General features: G+C 50.7%; 2 protein-coding genes and 1 pseudogene across 5 annotated transcripts in view; 1 reads left to right on the plus strand and 2 right to left on the minus strand.

Annotated features, from left to right (window-relative positions):
- DMRTC2 (DMRT like family C2) overlaps positions 1-22,413 on the minus strand; it is a 73,007-nt gene that overhangs the window by 2,741 nt on the left and 47,853 nt on the right. The window contains exons 2-12 of one of the 3 annotated variants that reach the window (XM_047711602.1): positions 22,002-22,361; positions 19,655-19,933; positions 18,544-18,664; positions 17,551-17,603; positions 17,194-17,225; positions 16,769-16,810; positions 11,879-11,961; positions 1,144-1,374; positions 900-1,057; positions 537-613; positions 79-262 (exon numbers count right to left, since the gene is read on the minus strand). In XM_047711602.1, coding sequence (XP_047567558.1) covers positions 79-262; positions 537-613; positions 900-1,057; positions 1,144-1,374; positions 11,879-11,961; positions 16,769-16,810; positions 17,194-17,225; positions 17,551-17,603; positions 18,544-18,664; positions 19,655-19,933; positions 22,002-22,361 — 1,620 coding nt within the window. Of the gene's footprint in view, positions 1-78; positions 263-536; positions 614-899; positions 1,058-1,143; positions 1,375-2,067; positions 2,381-11,878; positions 11,962-16,101; positions 16,501-16,768; positions 16,811-17,193; positions 17,226-17,550; positions 17,604-18,543; positions 18,665-19,654; positions 19,934-22,001; positions 22,362-22,413 lie in introns of those variants that run through there. The other 2 variants (XM_047711601.1, XM_047711598.1) reach the window with 2 other exon arrangements.
- On the plus strand, positions 2,800-8,904 carry LYPD4 (LY6/PLAUR domain containing 4). Of its 2 annotated transcripts, none has more exons than XM_047711611.1 (5): positions 2,800-3,946; positions 7,068-7,254; positions 7,449-7,592; positions 8,079-8,405; positions 8,644-8,904. In XM_047711611.1, exons 2-5 carry the CDS (start codon positions 7,188-7,190, stop codon positions 8,844-8,846), a joined length of 741 nt encoding a protein of 246 aa, XP_047567567.1. In that variant the 5' UTR covers positions 2,800-3,946; positions 7,068-7,187; the 3' UTR covers positions 8,847-8,904. The 2 variants fall into 2 exon arrangements, with proteins under 2 accessions (XP_047567567.1, XP_047567566.1); XM_047711610.1 differs by having other exon boundaries at positions 2,801-3,946; positions 7,449-7,598.
- LOC125090047 (uncharacterized) lies at positions 10,173-10,243 on the minus strand (annotated as a pseudogene).

The following is a 22,413-nucleotide window of genomic DNA, read 5'->3' on the forward strand; positions in this document are numbered from 1 at the left end:
CTTGTTCCTCTTCTCTTTCTGGTACAGCAGTACAATGGTATTCAAATATTTGCTGAATGAATGTTGAATTAATCTTACCAGGAAAGGGATGCAGAGGGACAGTAGGTTCTTGGCATAGCAAGCGGCATACCACTGGAGGTGGCATGGAAAGTCCTGGAGGCAGCCAGTGTCCAGGAGCCCAAGGGCCTGGAGGCATTGGAGTCCAGGACAAAGGCAAGGCTTCTGGGGGACGACTGAGCAGCAGAGGCCCTTGGGAGTTATCCTGCAAGGGCAGAGAACACAAGCTGGAGTCAGATACGAGGCTGGAGAAAGAATGAGTACGTTCTAGGGTGGGGTCAGGACCTCAAAACTTTAGACTTGGGAGGGCTGAAAATACCACCCTCTCATTTTTTACCCATAGAAGAGAAGTGATTTGCCCAGGATGATACAGCAAATCAGGGCTTGCTCTAGAACCCAAGTGTTGAGGGCACAGAAGGAGGGGGTCTGGGCAAGGGCTAGTATAGGAGTCGCTCCTCCAGGGCCCAGGTTCTCCTTACCTTCCCAGGGGGTGTCAGTGCCAGTGGGACTGCCCCATGGGGCGTCTGAGGCTGGGGTGCTATGTTTTCCTTTTCAGCTGTGAGGGAGCAGGGAGAGCTCTGATGACCCTTTCTCCTGACCTCCACCCCACTCCAACTGCAAACTGAGCTCTTACTTCCCTCTGGCCTTTTTCTACCCAGGGGTCTCACTACATCCTCCCAACACTTGACTGCATTTTAAAGTTGGAGAGACTGAGGCCGCCCAGAGAGTAGAAACACTTTGCCTGAGGTCACATACCAATTCCAATGGAGGGTCTGGGACTCTTTTTCCTACTTATGCTTTCTCCACCCCAAACCCGGACCCATCCCTGGCCAGACACTCACCGGGGACCCCAGGTCGAGTGGCTCCCTTCTTGACATGGCTGGGAGCTTTGGGAGGAGCTGCACCTCTCCTCATCAGTCCCTGAGCCAGATGCCTCTTTAGCTGTGCTTCCTGTTGCCTACGCAAGGCCACCTGGGCAGCCATGACCCTCCGGCGCTCCCTAAAACAGGGGTTGCAGGTCAAAAGTCAGCCTCACTTTAGATGAGGCCCTTCCTCCTCCCTTCCCTGGATCTCATTCATACTCACAAGATGAGGACACATTTATGACATTCGCAAGCCTGAAAGAGGCACAGGCGCTTGTGGCCCTTCAAGTGGGCAGTGACGCCGTGGTTTCGGCAGCGGGCACAGGTGGGAGAGCGACTGACAGCTCTCCTGGGGATAAGCTCCGTGCCTAGGGGGGCTCTGGTCTCACCCCCTGGGGCAGAGTCCGAAGCACAGTGGTGGACAACAGCGGGCATTTCTTTGGCTTCCATGGATCTGGGGGGAGGAGTGGGAGGTCAGGGCAGCCACGTGGGCCCTCTCCTGACCAGCCCTCCTGCCCCTGGGAGGTCACACCTGAAGGGGTTTCCACAGCACCCATCTGCGTACTCAGATTTCACCCTCACTCCTCGCACCCCCCCCAACCCGCCTGCTTTCTCCCCGCTTCACCCCACTGCCTTCCTCGGACTTCCTCCTTCCCAGAAGGCTCGCCTTCTTCCCCGGCGCCCCTCTCCCCCTTCCCTTCTCAGCTGCTGGCCTGTGCTTCCTCCTGCACAAGCCCCACGCTCATACCCCGGCATTCACGCCCCCCCCCCCGGGGTTCTACACCCCCTTTCCCCCAACGCCCTGTTCTGAGAGTTCCTGCCGTCGTCTTCGGCGACTACCATCCCTCCCCCCTGCACTGATCCAGTTCCGACAACTACGTTCATGCCCCTTCAATTCTCAGCGTCATGTACCTCCTGCAAGTCAACGTTCCCCTTGCTCCCCTTTTAAATCAGAACGCTCTCTTGCCGCCTCCCTGCCCCCCACCCCCGCAATTACTCTATTCTCACGGATTCCTCGCCCCACTTTCAAGAATTATTTTCATTCACTCGACAAACGTTTACTGAGCCCCTTTCAGATGCCAGGCCCCCTCCTCACGGCACGGATTCCCATCCTGCACCCACATGCCCTCCAAACTCTGACGTAAACCCGGTGGTCGCTGCGCCCAGCGCTTCGGGGGTCTTTACCCATTCCCAGCAACCGATCTCATGCATCGTCCGGCCCACCTCCCCGCGGCGCACCACCGCCTCGCGCGGCTGTTACTCGCGTGCACCCCCTTTCAGCTGCCAGGCCTGCGGCCTCGCCTCGCCCCAGGGTCGAGGAGCGCGCCCGGGGGCCCGCGGCGTGGGGGAGGGGAGGAGAGGGACGCGAGGAGCGCGAGGGGTAGGCGGGGGAGGGGGTCCAGCGCCACAGAGAAGGGGAGAAGGGACAGGGAGGGGCGGGGTCGTGTTCGCGTCCTCGGCCCGCGGTTACCACAGCCTCGAGCGAGCAAAGTCAGACACAGTCAGGAGGACGCGAAAGGACGCTGTGAGGAAGTGGCGTGAGGAACGGCCGCGCTCGAGCCTGTTTTCCCGCCCCTTCTCACAAGGACCAATGAGCTTCAAGCGTCACGTCCCGCCGTCAAGGCAAGCGACCAATGCGCTTCAAGATCCTCACTGACGGGCCCTCCCCTTACCTCCAGCCCGCTTCGGCTCGCGCCAGACTGTCAGGCCAGCCAATAGCGCGTCGAGTTGAGTCTTATCCCTCCCCCCCACTTGCCCCTCCCCCTGTGGCTTGCCTTCCCAGATTGTTGCTCCCCTTTGGGAGAGGTGGCCAATGGGGCGTCGAGTACTGCTCCTAGGATAAGACTGGCCCTGCCCCCCCCCCCCCCCCCCCCCCCCCAGAAACGGCTGCCGGGTCCGACCTCCCAGGCGTTGACCTGGACCTGACTGCGCACGCGCAGTCTCATCCTGTAGCCTGCACCGCGCGGTTTTGCTCTTGCGCTCCCGGCTTCCACTTCGCTCGGGCGGTTCTTCTCTGTGTGGACGCTCGTTTTTCTCTCTCTTCTCTCCCTGTGCCCCAACTCCAGATCTGCCCTTCTTCTTTTTCTGCGTTTCCTCTCCTTTGATTTTCCTGTTTCCTTCCCTCATCCCACCTCGGGTTGCGTCCCTTTCCATGTCTCTCTTCCTGTCCGTTTAGGTGCTGATTTTCCTAACTTCGGTTTTCCCGTTCTCTTGAGAGTTCCTGTCCTTCTGTCCATCCTGCTGATTTTCGGACCCCCTTCCTCCACGATCCTATTTTCCGAATAGCCTGGCCCTGTCCACCCCCCGCACCCCTTCACTCTCTTTCCGAGACGCGGCTGTAGTATTTCTGTCCCTTCGTCTCTTTCCACTCTCTGCATTCATCTCCCTCCCCGGTTTCACCTCAACTCATCAGTTGCATCTGGACTCCACTCTGTCATCCTCAGCTGCCTTCTCCGTGTGTCTCACGGTTTCCCTCCCACCCGCTCCTGTTGTCCCCCTTTCTCTGTGCCTCCCGCCTCGGTCTCCTTTTCCCCCTGAGTGCCACGTCTTTGTGTCCCAGGCCTCATTTTCCTGCCTTTCCTATTGTGTTCTGGCTGCTGGTCCTCTGACTCCCTGCAAGGTTCTAGGCCACCAGTTTGCTCCTCCTCCTCTGCACGGTTTCTCTTTTGCAGGCGTAGCATCCCCTCTGACCACCTCTTCTTCGTTCTTTCCCCCTGAGAATTTCATTCCACTCTTTTCTGTTTGTGTCTCCATTTGTGCTCAGACTTCTGGATCCTGTCGTTTTGCATTCCAGGCCGGTGTGTGCTATCTTCTCTGATTGGCCCAATCCCTTTGTGTGATCCTTTGTCAGCCTTCATTTCCCTGTCCTGTGTTCCATCTTTTCTGCTGGTCTCAGCGCCTTTGTTTGCTACAGACTCCTGAATTACAGAGCCCGTGTACCAGGCATTCTGGACAGAAAAGGGCGGCAGAAGTGACCTCTACCTGGACTGCTGTGCAGGCGAGCAGTAATAGACAAAGTTGGACAGGTTGTTTGGGGCCAATCTAGCAGTGGGGGATGTGGGTGTGGGAGGCTTGACTGCCTACTAAAGAGGTTGACCTTGATCCTTTAGATAGTGGAAAGACGGAGAGGGACTGGAGAGCCAACATTTGTGGGGAGTTTAGCACTTGCCTGATACTTTATATTAATAAGCTTACTAATTTTCAACAGCATTCTCATGAGATGAATTATTAGTCTATTTTTATAAATGAGTTCAACAACTTACACAAGATTGCACATCCAGTAAGTGGAGGGGTAAAGATTCTAACCTTGCTCCACCTTTGAGTCCAAAGCCTGTGAACTTTTGTACGACCTACATTGTTTTAGTTAGTATTTCTAGTAATCTTCATTCTCCACTTGTATTCCCTAACCCTCCTGTAGGCTCTCACTTCTAGTGGCTATCGCCTATCTTTTGGTTCTTGTGTTCTTGTAAGATGTGCGGTGTCTTGTGTGCACGTGTTTTTTTTAAAAAGTTTGTTTATTACTTATTCATTTATTTAAGTACACCCAGCATGGGGCTCAGACGCATGACCCTGAGATCAAGAGTCACATGCTCTTCCTACTGAGTCAGCCAGACACCCCTGAACATATAGTTTTATTTTATTACTTAAAAAAATATTTTAGGGGCGCCTGAGTGGCTCAGTGGGTTAAAGCCTCTGCTTTTGGCTCAGGTCATGATCCCAGGGTCCTGGGATCGAGCCCCGCATTGGGCTCTCTGCTCAGCAGGGAGCCTGCTTCTTCCTCTCTCTCTGCCTGCCTCTCTGCCTACTTGTGATCTCTGTCTGTCAAATAAATAAATAAAATCTTTTTAAAAAATTAAAAAAAAAGATTTTATTTACTTAGAGAAAGAGAGGGGGAGGTGCAGAGGAAGCAGGAGAGAGAGTCTTAAGCAGATGCACACTATACACAGAGCTTGAGGTGGGGCTTGGTCTCATGACCCTGAGATTGGAACCTGAGCTGAAATCAAGGACCAGATGCTTCACTGACTGAGCCACCCAGGCAACCCTGTGCCTGTGGTTTTAACTTATGCAAGTAATATAGTGTTTTTATTTAAAATAATCAGCACTGTATTTTTCTGATCTAGCCATGTACATGTTATGCGTATCTCTAATCAGTATTTTTTTAATTGCATGATATTCCGTAGTGTGTGTCCCCTGAATGTTGTGTGTTCACTGAGTCTCAGCCAGGAATGCCCACATTGCCTTCCAACTCACCATCTCCATAATAATGGTGCATCCTGGTATATGTTGCTTTGTAGATGAAGGTGGAAATCTCTATTATGTGTACCTAGGACATACTAGAAATGGGAATTTGTAAACCTGATTTGACTTGGTCTTGCCAGATTCCTCCCTGCAATGCTGCTTTGGGCCTGAAACATTGATCAGAACTTTTAACTGTTCCTCAGGATCCGGAAGAGGGTCCTGTGCCCCTCCCAACAACCCCATGAGCAGCAGGACACAAGGGTCCCTGTATCTGTATCCCCACATTGTTGCCAACACATATCTTTTTCCAGCTGTCTGGTCCATTGCTAGTCTGAGAGATGGACAGTTTGATAGACTGCCTTTCTCTGATTATTGTTAAGCCTGAGTGTCTCTCCACATGTTTTTTAGCCTTTCTGATTTGCTCTTCTGAGAATTGCCTCTTCATATGCTTGGCCCATTTTCCTACTGGGGTTACTCTCTTTTTCTTGTCTGTTTCCCAGAGGTCCTTGGGCATTCTAATTGCTTTAAGGCGTTACATATACTCCTCTTATGCCAATCTTGGCATTTCACATTATTTTAGAAACGTATCCACTTCAGGTTTTCTAAAGATTTTATTTTATTTTTTTAAGGATTTTATTTATTTATTTGACAGACAAAGATCACAAGTAGACAGAGAGGCAGGCAGAGAGAGAGGGGGAAGCAGGCTCCCTGCTGAGCAGAGAGCCCGATGCAGGGCTCGATCCCAGGACCCTGAGATCATGACCTGAGCCGAAGGCAGAGGCTGAACCCACTGAGCCACCCAGGTGCCCCAAGATTTTATTTTTTTACATCATCTCTATACGCAACGTGGGACTCGAAATCACAACCCCAGGAGTTGCGTGATTGTACTAACCGAGCCAGTCAGGCTCCCCTACTTCATTCGGGTTTTCAAATTTATAAATGTAGAGTTCTTAAGTATACTTCTTTTTTTAAAACAGCCACTGTCTGTTACTTCTGATTTTTAATTTGGTATTTTATTTGCATCTTTTTCTCTTGATTAGATTTGCTAGAGAATTATCTCATTGATTTTGTCAAAGAATGAATGTTAAGTTTTCTGTAATAACTTTTGTTGCTCTAATTCATTGATTTCTGTCATTATCTTAATTTCTGTCCTTTGCTGGCGGGGGGCAGGTGTTTTGTTGCACCTTGTACAACTTCTTGAGTTAATCCGTGACCACGTTTTTTAACGCCCCCGTTTCCTGACAAACGTACTGAAAGCATAAATTTACTTGTAAACACTGCTTTAGTTGTGTCCCACATTTTGACTTGTAGTTAAAAAAAAACTTGGTTTTGAAATGGTTATTGACTCACAAAAAGTTGCAAAAGTCGTAAAGCCATAAATACTTCCTTCCACTTCCCCTCAGGGATATCTTCTACAACTGCAGTATACAAGCATGAACTTGACATTGGCATAAAACTCTTAACTAGAATATAGACTTTAATTAGTTCTCACCAGATTTTACATGCAGTTTGTGTGTTTGTGTGTGTGTGAGACACACACACACACAGAGAGAAATGTACTATGTTCATTCTTATTCACTTCTAAATACTTTTCAATATCCTTTTCTGAACCAAGAGTTATTTAGTAATATTTCAGTTAACTTCCCTACACACCCCCTTGTTATTCTGATCTTGTTGTCTCTGGGTGGAGAACAGCCTGTGTGACACTGATCCTTTGAGGAAGTCAGCTCTGCTCAGCACCATGTCCAATGGGAGGACCTAAGCAGAAGTGTGAGGGTCATGATGAAAAGCTAATGTGGTGGGTTCAGGGCAGGCTGGAGGGGACACTATGGAGACAGGAAGTCTTGTGTCCCTGAAGGTCACAGGTAGCCTTTGTCACAAAACCTGACAATCAACTTTCTGCTCTAGAAACAGTGACCCAGAGGCAGGTGAACAGAGAATTCAGAGACTGACGAGAACAGAGCTTGATACCTGGATTGATCTTGGTTCTGGATTGACCTCTAGCATCCAGGACCCCAACCCAGGACCATGGGACCCCAGCACTTCAGCCCTGTGCATCTCTTCTGCCTCCTAGGGGCCATCTCCACTGTGCCTCGTATGTCCTGTGGGGCTGGACGCTTTGGGACCCCAGAGGGTGGGAGGCTGGATTCACATAACTAGAGGAAGGAGGGCTGGGTATCTGGGTTCCTCAGGGTTCAGGATCTGTGGAGGCCAAGTTCTTGGCTGGCAACTGGGGGGCTGAGAAGGCAATATGAGGGGCCCGTGACTGGAAGGGCATTCTCCCTTTAGGGGCCGCGGCTCTTTTATGCTACGAAGCAACGTCCTCACTCTTCAGAGCTGTTTCTCTTCATGACTGGAAGTGGCTTCTGATGAGGAGCATGGTGTGTAAGCTGAGTGAGGGTTGTGAGGAGACGCTGGTGTTCATCGAGACAGGTGAAGGAAAGTGACTTTGATACATTACTTTTTTTTTTTTTTTGGTGGCTCTTCTGACCCCCAGCTCCATTCCCAGCACCCAAGGACTCTGGACTCGAGCTCCAAACAGTTACTCCATTTTATCTTTGGAAATAATGTCAAGACACTGGCAGGAGAGGCCAGGACCTGGCTGGGTGTGGTGTGGGCTGGATAGGAAGGCAAAAAGGAGGTGATCCCAGGTGGATGGGGGGCGATCTGGGAGAGAATAAAAGAAAGGGACACAGGGGAGAGAGGAACAGGGGGATTCTTGTGAGGAGGGGTTGGTGAGGAGAGACAGAGACCCCAGACCTGGGATATGAGCCCTGTGCAGCTGCCACGAGTGGACCTCATGGCAAAGTTGGTAATGGGGCAGAGCGAGCTGGAGGGTGGGTGGATGGGCGCAGGGTGGGAGGGTTGGCTCTGGGTTGGCCAACAGCACTGATCGGAGCTCTTTAATCTGTTCCTCAGGGACCAGAAGGGGAGTTGTGGGTTTTAAGGGCTGCAGCCCAGCCTCATCTTACCCCCAGCAAGTCTCCTACCTTGCTTCGCCACCTGGATTGTCCATTGCCTCCTACAGCCGCGTCTGCAGGACATATCTCTGCAATAACCTCACCAGCTTGGATCCTTTTGTGAAACTCAAGGCCAGAACTCCCAAGTCTACAGCATTTTCTCCCCATAGTTGCCCAACCTGTGTGGGCGAGCACTCCAAGGATTGCCTCCCAAATTTTGTCACCACTGATTCCTGCCCCTACGACGCCTCTCAGTGTTACAGTTCCACCTTAAAATTTCAGGCAGGTGAGAAGAGAAACTTGCTTTAGTGCCTTCCCACTCTGCAAGAGTCTGGTGGGCTCCAAGAGGGGATTGGGGCTGCCCGGGCCAGGCACATGAATTCCAAGGCGGAAGGACTAAGGTGGCTGTTACCCAAGTTTCTGGTGAGAGACCCGGTGTCCTGGGTTGGGAGGGGCGTCTGGAAGCAGGGGCAGGGCCCTTGCATCTTGGAAGTGTCCCTGATTCGTCTCTGTCTGCCTTACAGGCTTACTCAATACCACCTTTCTCCTCTTGGGCTGTGCTCGTGGACACCACAAACTTTTAGAAAATTATCACCATATTGGGAACATCAGAGTGACCGAGGTCCTCAACATCTTACAGAAGGCCCAGATTGCTGGCACAGAGCCCTCCAGTTGGAATCCTGCTTGGAGCCTCCTTTCAGGACTTCTGCTGGCCTTCAGGGACTGACAATATAGCTGGACTGCACAAACCCCTTCCCGTTACCCAGTAAAGTCACAGAGTTGCCTTTCTGTCTTGTCCTGTGGTCCGTGAGGGTTGTGGGGGCTCCTGTGGAAGGTGGAAGGTGTGAGGGGAGCCAAACAGACTCTGGAAGCGGGGGAGGGGCAGGCAGTGGGCATTGTGCATGGCGAAGTGAGCAGGGGTTGGGGAGGAGGGTCACTGGCAAAGTGACAGTCATGCCCAGCAGCCAGGAGGACCCCCAAAATTATTTTAAAGTTTTTTTTTAAAGATTTAAAAAATTTTTATTTATTTGACTGACAGAGATCACAAGGAGGCAGAGAGGCAGGCAGAGAGAGAGGGTGGAGGCAGGCTCCCTGCTGAGCAGAGAGTCCAATGCAGGGCTCAATCCCGGGACCCTGGGATCATGACCTGAGCCAAAGGCGGAGGCTTTAACTCACTGAGCCACCCAGGTGCCCCTAAAGTTTTTTTTTTTTTTAAGTAATCTCTACCCCTAGTGTGGGGTGTGAACTCATGACCCTGAGAACAAGAATCGCATGTTCTTCCAACAGAGCCAGCCAGACACCCCTCCCCCAAATATTTCATTTTTCCCCTTCCTGTGGTGACCTGAGCTCTAGCCCATTCATCCCCTGACTCAAGAGATCCTGGCCAAATCTCTCCCCTTTTCTGGGCCTCAATTTCCTCCCCATTAAAATGAAAGGCCTGGGCGTCTGGGTGGCTCAGTCGGTTAAGTGTCTGCCCTCGGCTCAAGTCATAATCCCAGGGTACTGGGATCGAGCCCTGTATTGGGCTTTTCTCTTTCCCTCTGCCTGCTGCTCCCCCTACTTGTGCTCACTCACTTTCTGTCAAATAAATAAAATCTTAAAAAAAAATGAAAGGACTTATGAATTAGAATTGGGTATCATCTGGGTGGTTTTTATTTTTAATTTTTAAAAGATTTTATTTGTTAGAGAGAGGGAGAGAGAGGAAGCAGGATGTGGAGAGGGGCAGAGGGAGAGAGAGACAGACAGACTCCCTGCTGAGAGGGGAGCCTAATGCAGGGCTCAATCCCGGGATCCTGAGATCATGATCCCAACCGAAATTAAGAGCCCGCCACTTAGCTAACAGCCACCCAGGTGCCCCCCATTTATGCTTTTTTTTTAAAGATTTTTTTATTTATATGAGAGTGAGAGAGATTACACAAACAGGGGGAGTGGAGGGAGAAGGAGAGCCGGATGTGGGGCTCGATCCCAGGACCCTGGGATCATAACCTGAGCCACAATCAAAAGTCAGACACTTACCTGACTGAGGCACCCAGGTGCCCCCATTTATAAATTTCTTGCGCAGGGGCCATGCTAATCTTCTCTGTATCGTTCCAATTTTAGTATATGTGCTGCCGAAGCGAGCACGCCATTTATAAATTTCTAATGTTCAATGACCCTTGCTTTCCTGGGACAAACGTAAGTTAGTCACGGTGTACTGTTTTTATTCTATACACTATTGGATTTGGTTTGAGAGTATCTTGTTTAGCAATTTTGCATCTTTATTTGTATGATTGGCCTGGTATTTTCCTTTTTCTGTACTTCTGTTGTTGTTCCCATTTCAGTTTAAAGGTTCTACTAGCCTTGGAATAAGTTAGGGGGATATTCCCTCTCTATTCCATGGAGGAATTTCTATGATTTTGAGATGATCTGAATTGAAAGTTCTGTGGAACTCTGATAAAACTTCTCGATTGGAATTTTTTTCTCTCTTTCCTTAAAATCTTTTCATATGGAATGTGAAAAGAAATACAAATTTCAAAGAAATACAAAGAGAGTTTGTACACAAACATATACAAGTGGACTGTAGCTCACTATACTAGTGAGAATGGTATCGGGAAACTCCAGGCACTCATCTCCAGCTCCAAAGTATCAACTCATGATGAACCTTGTTGTGTCTACCTCCCTTCTACTCCTCCACCCACTGGATTATATGTTACAAATCATATAGTATTGTTTGTAAACACTTTTGTGTGTACTTCAAAAATGTAAGGCCCCGCAGTTAAAAAAATCAAACTTAGAGAAAACTTGCAAGACTATGAGAGGGGACTCCCAGATACCTCTCATGCCTATTTACCATGCCCTTTTGTATTCTATCTGTATAGAGCTAAATGTATGCATGTGTATGCACACAAATCATTTTCATTTTATATATATATATATGATTTTTTAAAAGATTTTATTTATTTAAGAGAAAGAGAGCACATGAATTGGGGGGAGGCACAAAGGCGGAGAAGCAGACTCCCTGTTGAGCAAAGAGCCTGATGCAGGACTCGAACCCAGGATCCTGGGATCATGACCTGGGCTGAAGGCAAATGCTTAAAAGACTGAACCACCGAGGCGCCCTACGTATGATTTTTTAATAAACCAATTGAAAGTTATAGGTATCATACTACTTCACCCTCACTACTTCCACCTGTATCTCACCAGAACAAGGATTTTCTCCTATATATCCACCCTACGATTACCAGGCTCCCCCCATTTGATCTTCACACAGCAATATTATCCAATATGCAGTCTCTATTAGCTTCCTGTTACTGCTGTAACAAATTACCACGAAGACGGTGGCTTTAAGCAACAGATACTTATTCTCTTACAGTTCTGGAGGTCAGAAGTCCACAGACGGTGGCTTTAAGCAACAGATACTTATTCTCTTACAGTTCTGGAGGTCAGAAGTCCACCTGGGCTTTACTGGGCTATAATAAAGTTATTGGCGGGACCACATTCCTTTTTGGAGATTCTGGGGTTGGATCAATTTTCTTGCCTTCTCCAGTTTCGGGAGTCAGCCCATACTCCTTGACTTGTGGTCTCTTGGTGCTCAGGAGGGAGTCAGCTTGAGGATTCCACCCCTCCCTCTCCCTCTGCTCCTCTCCCCAATTGCAAGTGAGCTCTCTCTCCCTCTCTTTCTCAAATAAATAAATAAATCTCTAAAAAAAAAAGGAAGACTCTAACATTGACACCACTGGATACCAGAAGTAGGAAAAAAGTATGCACTGAAAAAGGTACCTGAAGAAATAATGGTCCAAGAAGCTGAGGGAACCCCGAGCACGATAAGCAATCACAGTGAGACACATGCAAACTTCTGGAAACTAAAGACAAGAAAGAAAAAAGAAACCTTGAAAACAGCCAGAGAAACAACCCATTGCATATGAAGGAACACTGATTGAAGTGATGGTAGGTTTTGTGCCCGACAGCATGGAAGCCAGAAGGAAGTGGCAGGGTTTTCAAGCTGATTACAAATCCTGATCTGGCAAAATGATCTTCAGGAGGAGAGGGGAACTAAGGAAATATTGTGACGAAGGAAAAATATGAGAATTAGTTGCCAGCTGACCTACTATTAATAACCAAGGGAAAAGATGTCCAATTAATTCATCCTTCTCTGTGGCTTATGTTTGGTGTCATATCTAAAATCTAACCAATTTACTTTGTTTTGAAGTCAACTCTACCCCCAACATGGGGCTAGAACTCATGGCCCCCAGATCAAGAGTCACAGGCTCCATCCCCCAAGCCAGACAGGTGCCCATAACCAAACTTACAATAATTGAAAGCAGAGTCAGTTCTCTGAAAATAGGAATCAAACAAGAAATCAGCCATAGAAAGACAACAGAAAAATTTTTAACAATTGTAAAGCAAGCTACGTATGTGTAAGTAATCTATGGGTCAACAAGGAAGTCTCAAAAGATATTTTAAAAATACGTAGAATTATATTAAATACACTAAAAAAATCTCCACCACTTGTAGGATGCAACTTATGCTGTGCTGAGAGAGGAATTTGTAGCATGAAATGCTTATAAGAGAGGAAATATCTCAAATCAACAGAGTTCCTACCACAAGAACTAGTAAGAGCAAGAAAATAATAAGAGCAAAGTGAACCCAACTAAAAGCAGAAAGAAAGAAATAGTAAAGATAAGAGCACCCAGGTGACCCTCATGTTGGCCACTGTTAGTGGACATAATAGACCTGAGCCCCATGGAAGAGCAGGGCTGAGTCTGTAGCATTAGAGTTGGTTCTGTGGGTGGGATGTGGAAGATGGGGGTGGCCGTGAGAGCCCTAGCATTTTCTTTTCCTCTGAGGGGGTTGCAGGGAGATGCAGAAACTCTCAGATGTTGGATTCCACCCTGGGAGATCTTCAGGCCCCTTTTGTCCCTTGGGTGGAATGTTTTCTCTGCTGGGAAGGGCAAGCAGATGGCAAAGGACCCTGAAATCAGACACAGGGCTCAGCCAGGAGCAGCTGGGAACCCAGGGTTCTGCTCAGCCCTGTTGCCTGGGGGGCTCAGCTGGGGCTTGGGAAACAGGACCTTGTGCTCAGGGATGCTCCAGGCTGGCTGATGGGTGTGTTTCCAAGGTCATGCACCAAGGGTCCGAAGACACCAATGAAACATTCCTTATTGTAGACAAGAGGGGCCTGGCCCTCAGGGGCTAGGAGGTTCCCCCAGGAGGCTGGAGCTGACTCCCAGCCTCCCAGAGGCCACCCTCTGGGGGCAGCAATCAGCCAAGCAGGGAGCTGAAATGGATGTGCCAACAAGTAACAGCTGGACATGTGCGAAGGGTTTACGATAGACAGAGCAGAATCGGATAGTCCGTGTAATAGCATTGGGCCTCATTGCATCCTTCTGTAGAATACAAATGGGCAGCCTCTCCCGCAGTCCCTCATTGTCTCTCAGAGCAACTCCTGGGAGGAGTTTGGCTGGGATACTGTCCATGGTGCTGATACCCCCAGGGCTTAGGAGTCTTGATCTAGTTCTGTCCACATCTTTCCATTCTTTTGTTTTTTTTTTTTAAGATTTTATTTATTTACTTGACAGACAGAGACCACAACTAGGCAGAGAGTCAGGCAGAGAGAGAGAGAGGAGGAAGCAGGCTCCCTGCTGAGCAGAGAGCCCGATGCGGGGCTCGATCCCAGGACCCTGGGACCATGACCTGAGCTGAAGGCAGAGGCTTTAACCCACTGAGCCACCCAGGCGCCCCGACATTCTTTCCATTCTTAACAAGGAACATTACTAACAAGAGGTGGAGAGGGTGGCAGGGAGTGTGCACTGGCCTCTGTCTCCATCGCTCAGGGCAGTGAGGGTGTTGTAGACATTACTGCAGGAAGTGGCTCCACAGTTAGATGACCAAGTCCAGGCTGCCCCCAGCAGTTGGTAGTGAAGGAAGGTGATGAACAAGGCCTTGAGGGCTGTGGTAGAGGCCTTGAAGGCTGTGGAACAAGGGCCCCTCAGAGATGTTTCTATCCTTAGGCCCAGAATCTGTGAATCTGCCAATGATAAAGGGACTTACAGTTAAGAATCATGGGATGCAAGATTACAGTGGTATATCCGGGTTGGCCAAAATAATCACAAGCGTTCTTTCTTATAAGTGACAGAGGAGGGCAGAGGAGGCAGAGCCAGAGAAGATGTGATGGATGGAAACAGGACACAGAGAGACTTCATGTTGTTCTGCTGGCTTTGGAGGTGGAGGAAGGGGCCACAGCCATGGGAAGCAGGTGGCCACCAAAAGCTTGGAAAAGCAAGGAAACACACTCTCCTGGAGCCTCCAGAAGACATATCGAGGTCGCACCTTGATTCTTGCTGCTTTACACCACGAAGCTTGCAACAATTTGACACAGCAGCAAAAGGAAACTAACAAGCAGAGTCACCTTGTCTAATCCCACGAAGTGTGTGTTTGGGATGAGGAGGGTCTTAGAGCTGAATAATGATGTGATACTTTGCAGGTTGTTCTTCATACCTCTAGTTTCATGACTGACAACAACTCCGGCAATGGCAGATACACTTGTGAATGTGGGTGCAGTGGTGCTCAGACCACTTTTGTTTGTATGAATGTGGGTGCCGTGATGCAAACGAAGCCACATGGGAAGAACCCAACATGGGGCCTCAGGGAAGGACCACGACCTGTTTGGCCTGGTGTGTGGAGGAGCTAGAGGGGAGGCACAGGTGGGAGGATGCCCATGGACCAGGTGGAAGAGACATTTTGTCCCATCACCATGGGAACCTGCATGACATGAGAGGAAAGCCCCCTGCCTCTGACCTGGATGCTTATTTGTGGGGAGTAGGTATGTTTCAATCAGGTCCAGTTCAGGGAGAAAAGTGGACACTGATGGGAAGTACTGGGCTAGAGGTCACGGGCAGTGCCTGGGAGGGCCATGCTCAGGGCAGGAATTCTGGATCTTCCCCACTGGGGTTACTTTGACAGCCTGTCTCTAAGTCACCCTGGGGGGTAAGGACATCCTGAAAGCTGGCCTTGGACATAGAGGAGAAACCTTTGGACAGGTGTCAGTGCCCTGGATCCTGGATTTGGGGACAGGCAAGTTTATTGGTGAAGGCCACTACTCAGGGCTGGTGGAGGAGAACTCAGGACACCAAAAGATAGCGAAGGGGTCCCACACCAGGATGTGTGCCTGCCATGGCTGCTCCTTCCTAGCTCATCTCGTACAGTCATCAGAGGTCCCATGTTCTCTGCTCCTGACACCCAAACCACATTTATAAACATGGGGAGTATCTATTGCTTTGGTCCCTGAGTGGTGTGAGGACTGCTGAGTGCTCTTATGATTTGGCCACAGCCCTGGCTCTAGTTAGCATGGTCCCAACAGTCCACACCCCTCACCCCTTCTTCTATCCTGGAGGACCAGAGATGAAGGCTTGGTCAAGTCAGAGGTAATGTTTCCCTATGTGACCCAAGAGAGAAGAAACCCAGAGTTTTGAGTGAATTTCTTTTCTCTTTTTTGTTTTTTACACTTTATTTATTTTTTCAATGTAAACTCTATACCACATATGGTGCTCAAATTCATGACCCCAAGATAAAGAGTTGCATGCTCAGGGCACCTGCGAGGCTCAGTCAATTAAGCATCTGCCTACAGCTTAGGACATGATCCCTGGGTCCAGCTCCTTGCTCCATGGGAGGCCTGTTTCTTCCTTTCCCTTTGCCCTCTTCCCAGCTCACTCCCTCTCTCTCTCTCTCTCTCTCAAGTAAATAAATAAAATCTTAAAAAAAGGGACGCCTGGGTGGCTCAGTTGGTTGGACGACTGCCTTCGGCTCAGGTCATGATCCCCGGGTCCCGGGATCGAGTCCCACATCGGGCTCCCAGCTCCATGGGGAGTCTGCTTCTCCCTCTGACCTTCTCCTCGCTCATGCTCTCTCTCACTGTCTCTCTCTCAAATAAATAAATAAAATCTTTAAAAAAAAAAAAAATCTTAAAAAAAAAAAAGAGTTGCATGTTCTACTGACTGAGCCAGCCAGGTGCCCCGGGTGAATTTCTTTAAGAGAAATTACCATTCACAAAAAAAAGGACCAAGGAGGGGATGAGTCCTCTTCATCCAGATCTTCTCAGATCATCCTCAGTGGGTCAGCAGTCAGGACACTTTCCCTGAGAACCCCCACTTCCTGGGAGATGGGGGCCTTTTTCCTGGGTTCAGGGAAGCCTGTAGGAGTCTCCAGAAATCAAGAAGGACCCAACCCTTGATGTTCCTGAATATCCTCAGGGCCTAGAGCTGGTTCTCTGGCACAGGCTGTGGCTCCTGACCCCACCTAGAGTCCTGGGTCTCAGCGGCCCCCAGGCCCTGGGGAAACTAAGAAGCCATTTCTGCTTTGTGGTTGATCTGGCAGTATATGTTTGTGTCTGGGTGTCGTAATTCCTGTAAAAGAAGAAGAGGCCTCTGAGCCCCTGTCACCTTCACAGAACACATCTGGGTGACTTTCAGCTTCTAGGTCAACCTGGGCTGCTCTCTGGGAGCCTAGCTGTGTTGCAGGTGTCTACACCAAACCCTTTTTTCTTCCCACTATTCCCTGTTCCTCTCTGCTCTGCTGTTTCCTGAACCTCAAAGCACAACCAGGGGCAGGCTGGGGGCAGGTCTTCAGCCCCCTTGGGCTTCGGGGACCAGAACATTCAGTGCCCACACTCACCTGGTAGACAGGAATGGCTGTTGTGGGGCCGGGCAGGGAGTCCTAAACAGGAGAGAGTGGGTATTGGTAGACAGAGAGGGAGGGTCATTTCCCTATGGGAGTGACCAGTTCTGTCTGTTGAGCAGCATTCTCCAAGCCGGCTGGCCCACACCCCAGTCCCAGACCACTGCTGATTGCCCCCTCTGCCCCATTCCTGTTAGCCCAGGACCCCTGGCTGATGCCCCCAGCGCCCACCCTGTCCCTGGCTGGACTCCACTGTTCCCTGAAGAGGGTCATGCCTGGCTGGAACAGGGTTTGCCTTGTACTGGTTAATCTGGGAGAAGCAGGGTCTGCTCCTTGTTGCCGAATTGGTTGGATGCCCTGCCTTGACCCTGCACAGCCTGGACCCCACTGGAAAGAGAGGTGGAGGGGGCAGAACAACAAACCTGTGATTTGTTGCTGCTGGCTGGAATCTGTCCTGGGAACAGAGATAGGAGTTAGCACCAGGGCTGTGAAAAAGCTTGGGCTCACCCTCCCAGGAGGCAACAGGTCCACAGCTCTCAGACAATGCGGAAGCAGGAGCACCTCCCAGGGAAAGACCCACTGGCCATTTTAGGGCCCAGGGTGGGTAAGGTGTTGACCTATGACCTAGATTCCACAGGTCAGGGAATATAGCCAGTTGAGGTCCCCTGGGTTAAAACCCCAGAGAAAGGGTCAGAGGCTCCAGGCAGCTGAGTAGCAGGAGAGGACACTGGGGCAGGATCTTAGGGTGCCCAGAACACCCAGGCTGATGAGATACTCACGGGGGGTGGATGCTGGGCAGCAGAGCTCTCTGAGATCACACCAGCCACTAGCCCTAGGAAAGATCAGGCTTAAGTGTGAGGGCTGCAGGGTGAGGTCACAGCTTTGGTGTCAGAGCAGGGGACAAGCAGTATCCTGATTCCAGGCAGGGGTTAGAGAACCCCTCTCTCCACCAGTGCTGTTTAGCAGAGGAACGGCCCAGGAGAGGGGATGAGGAAATGCCTCTGAAGCCCAGAAGGGAAGACCTGCAGCCTGATGGGTGACTAGGAGAAAGTGTCCTGAAAAGGAACGGAGAACCCAGGAAAGGAATCAAAGATGAAGGCCTGACTAAGTGGTAGGGTCAAGGCTGCAGCTCTTTGTGCAGGACACTTGGGGAGCCCTGGGTATGCTGGATCCCCAGCATGTGGTGGATGTGCTGAATGTGGTGTCCCTGCTGTGGCCACACTCTTGACCCCCAGGCCCGTCCACTATCTCCATCTTCCTGGACAAGCAGCACAAAGGACATCCCAGGACTAGCCCTGGGTGAGCTCAGATTCTCTGGTCATCAGGGGCTGTGGTTCCCGCATCTGCCATTTGGGGGTGACACACCTGGCCTGTCAGGCTCTTGCCCTCTCCTTTGCGTGACCCTGCCCAGGACCACCCTCAGATCCTGAGGCTGCAAATCCCCCTCACAGAGCGTGAGGACTGAAATAAACCACAGGAGGTGCCCTTTGCTGAGCGCTTAGTCCTGTCAGCACTGCTGCAGATTTGCCAAATGACCCAGACAACCCTGAGGGACTGTTCCCTAATTGTCCCTAATTTATACCCAAGGAAGCTGTAAGGAAGCACCCCGGTCAGCAGCTGGCGAGGAAGGAGTCGGATGGAATGGGGAGGAAAATCCAGGGGGCCGTTGGGAGCCTGGAAGAGCCCATCCAGGATCCTAGGTCAGGACAGGTCTCCCTCCTGGCTGGGGGGAGCTGTGGGACACGATCAGTGTGTGGGAAATGTTATCGTACCTTCTAGTCCTTGTGTGGAGCAGGAGACAGCCTAGGGTAGCTGCCAGTGCCAGTCCAACAAGGACCCCGGTTACAAAACCAATGATGGACCCCACAGGGAAGCCTGTGGTGCTTCCTTCATCTGAAGAAGAAGAAACAGAGGGGAATGAGTCCCAAGTCAACTCTGGGGAAACCAGGAGGGGCCGTGGGGGAAGGGCCTAGTTATGGAGGAAGAAAGGGCATTGAGGTCTGGCTGGTGTGTGTGTGTATGCGTGGGTGTTTGTCATCACAGTGCCCCCACCCCCTTGGCCACTGCATCATTTCTGTTCCTCACAGTGCAACCTTGGACTTTGTCTAATCACCACATTTTCCCCCCACCCCAGGGCGTTCATTTTCGTCTCATGTTATGCCTCTTCCATATGTCTTCTGTCATCATTGATGGTCTTAGAGGGAGGCCCTTACCTGTCCATTCAACACTGATTAAGGAGAATAACATCAGCTGACTGTTTTCGAGGTCTGCTCTGTGCCAGGCACGTGGGAAATATTTATGTTGACTCATCTGCTGCTTCCCTGCTCATGAGGGGCCAGGAGTCACACCCACTGTGCATAATGAGCAACTCAGTGTGTAAAGGGCTTCACTAATGAACAACTGAGTGTTTAAAGTGAGTACTGTAACCAGTAAATCAGTGAAGGTCAGAGAGCTGGAACGTGGTCAGACAACACTCATCCCAATCCCCGGAGACAGTACAGCTGGCAACAAAAATGTTAATAAGCAAAGGACAATAGTTGCTAAATTTGACTGAGCCCCGAATCCGAGTGTGACGCTGTCTCAGGATTTCATCTCATGAACTCATACTAACTACTCTCACAACTTCCCTGGGATCCAGCATTCTTTCCAGTTTTAGAGAAGAGGAAAATGAGGTTCAGGAGGTTGAACGTCTTGCCCGAGTTCCAACAACTGGTACAAATCAGAACCAAGATGCTAACAAGATTCATGTAATTCTGGGGAATTTTATCCACATTGCCCTAGAGGCTCTGAAGGAGGCTCCCACCTCCTGCAGGCCTGCATCCATTTCATGCCGCCTGCCATGAAATATTAGGGAGGAAGGGGGAGAGTTTGAGGGTCACTCACAGCTCACAGCCAGCCTCACAGGGTCACTTTTCCTGGAATCACCTGGGTTGGAGACCTCACACTGGTAATTCCCGGCATCCTCCTTCCTGACAGGGCGTATGGTGAGGGTGCTGTTGTCCTGGGACAGTGTCATCCTCTCCGTGAGCTTTAGACTCTGGCCATTGAAGAGCCACCCGATAGAGACCACAGTGTTAGTTGTGGAGCAGGTCAGGACCATAGAGTCCTTGTCTTCTGTGAGTGTGGTGTTGCTGGCACGGAGAGTGGGCTGGGCCAAGGGTTCTGCGGGGAAACACAGGAGGTGACTGATGAGAATGGGCCTTGGGCCTGGGGCTAAGTTCCTTCTTCTGAGGTGCCAGCCAGTCTGAGGGCCCCAGCGAGCTCTGTGAAGGTGCCCCAGAGGATGACCCTGCTGTCTGCAGAAGGATGAGTGTCTGTGTTTGGGTGATGATCTGTAAGGAGAGGGCTGTCCCTCACCCTCTGACACTCAGGTTCCCTCTGGCCCTTAGTCATGTGTCTGCCTCGTCCAGACATCACGGTGGTATCAGCACCAGGAACCTCTAGCTCGTGTAGCCAGCAACCTCGGTATCATGAGCAAGAGCCGAGACCAATGACCAGGCAGAGAGTGAAGGGATCAGCAGGGGGCAGGGGTGCTGAGGGAATGAATGACCCATCATCTCTTCAGAGAGGCATCCGGGGTGCAGGATCTTAGGAGGTCTGGCCAAGGGGCTCCCTGCTCTCCAGTGGGAGAAACCCACACCCTTCCCTCCTTCCTTCCCAAACAAAAGCAACTGAGTTTCCTACATGTGGACACTGGGCTGGTTTCAGGGGCAGGATGGGGAGCAGAAGGCCAATCCTTTCCCTGACACCCCAATGGGAGGGACAGGAACACAGCAGGAAATAATCAGATCTCAAGTCTAGAACAGGGAGGTGAGGCTCGGGCATCTGAGGGGCAGCCAGCTCGTTCTGACAAAGGGTGTTGGGTTCCAGAGCAAACATGGAGGGAGTCTCTGTTTGTTCTCACCGCCCACACCAGCATCTCTCCCTCTGATGGAGGAGAGGACGGGGCTGTGTCTGCACACAGAACCTGGGTCACTCCGATCTGCCGCTGCTCAGTCTGTGTGACCCTAATTCAGTGACTGTGCCTCAGTTTCCCCTTAATGCACCAGGAATAATGATAAATGACCTGTACTTGCTAGGCTTGTGAATTATCTTTTTTTTTTTTTAAAGATTTTATTTATTTATTTGACAGAGAGATCACAAGCAGGCAGAGAGGCAGGCAGAGAGAGAGGAGGAAGCAGGCTCCCTGCTGAGCAGAGAGCCCGATGCGGGGCTCGATCCCAGGACTCTGAGATCATGACCTGAGCCGAAGGCAGCGGCTCAACCCACTGAGCCACCCAGGCACCCGTGAATTATCTTTTAAATGACCCCAAATAGGGGCGCCTGGGTGGCTCAGTGGGTTGAGCCTCTGCCTTCGGCTCGGGTAGTGATCTCCAGGTCCTGGGATCCAGCCCTGCATCAGGCTGTCTGCTCAGCGGGGAGACTGCTTCCTCCTCTCTCTCTGCCTTCCTCTCTGCCTACTTGTGATCTCTGTCTGTCAAATAAATAAATAAATAAATAAATAAATAAATAAATAAATAAAACATTTAAACAACCCCAAATACCTGACCCGAATTTGGGCTATAGCGTCTGGCCAAACGGCAGCTGTTACTACATTGCTCCACAAGAGAAGGTTCCCTGGGCTTGATTCTTGGTGGAGGAGGGGTGGCCTGGAGCCTCTCTCTGCTCTGTTCCTCCCTGGAGGTGCTGCCCTTCCTCTGCTGTCCCCCAAGTTCCCCAGAGCAGTTGGCTAATGGACTGGGGCTTTTTAGGTCTGTGCTGTCCATGCTGAGCCTCAGGTGAAGGACCAGGCTTGGCCCTTCCCCCGATGTGACTCTTGAGACTGAACCCTGGTGGTGACCAGCTTGGGCAGCCAGAAATGGTTGTTCCCAGTCAGCTCTGTCCAGGAGCCCCAACCCCATCTTGGCACAGATGCCCCAGGGTCACTAGAGTCAGGAACTCTGAGACAGTGGTCTGGGCTGAGCTCTGCTGAGGATATCAGGGACCCCCAAGCTTGGCCCTGACTGACCCTGCAGAGTCTTTCTCAGATGATCCCAGAGTCTGGATTCCAGGAAAGGAATTCCAATCTTAGGAAGTTAGTCTCCACTGTGTGTCCTGCACTAAATGCTGGAACCCTCCCCCCCACATGGGACATAATGCAGAGGGGGAAGGAGGCCCACTCCCGGCCTGTCATCCTGTGTAAAGTAGAATTCACCCCACCCAGCACCAGAGGTGAGAGGGAATTACTCACGGAATACATGGAGCTGTCCAGTTACTTGTTCCGTGTCATAAGTACTATTTATGAATTGTAGGGTGTAGACTCCTGTGTCATTCAGGGTGATGTTCCGGAACAGCAGGGATCCACTGGGGTACACTGTCTCTCTGCCGCTGTGTGCAGGTCCTGGAATAGTTTTTTGTGCATCTACTATATATGATACAATACGACGGTTCTCCTCCGCTGTGGCCCCTTTGAACCAGTTGAAGCGTCCAGTATCCCTAGGCAGACTGTGGACTTGCAGACGGACGTCCTTCCCTTCGGCAGCTCTGGGCGGCACGGACTCCACAGTGACTTGGGCAGTGGTGGGTGGGTTCCAGAGGGTTAAGAGCAAGACTAGGAGGGAAGGGAGCAGACAGATCAGGGTCTGGACCTAGGTGTCAGAGGG

Source organism: Lutra lutra, chromosome 17, assembly GCF_902655055.1.
Source record: "Lutra lutra chromosome 17, mLutLut1.2, whole genome shotgun sequence".
Lineage (NCBI taxonomy): Eukaryota > Metazoa > Chordata > Mammalia > Carnivora > Mustelidae > Lutra > Lutra lutra.

Excerpts from the sequence above, each read along its gene's own strand:
- LYPD4 (XM_047711610.1), top strand. The coding sequence starts at position 7,188 with ATGGGACCCCAGCACTTCAGCCCTGTGCATCTCTTCTGCCTCCTAGGG. Across the intron at positions 7,255-7,448 it reads GGCCATCTCCACTGTGCCTC|GGGCCGCGGCTCTTTTATGC; the intron begins GTATGTCCTGTG and ends TTCTCCCTTTAG. Across the intron at positions 7,599-8,078 it reads GTTCATCGAGACAGGTGAAG|GGACCAGAAGGGGAGTTGTG; the intron begins GAAAGTGACTTT and ends TCTGTTCCTCAG.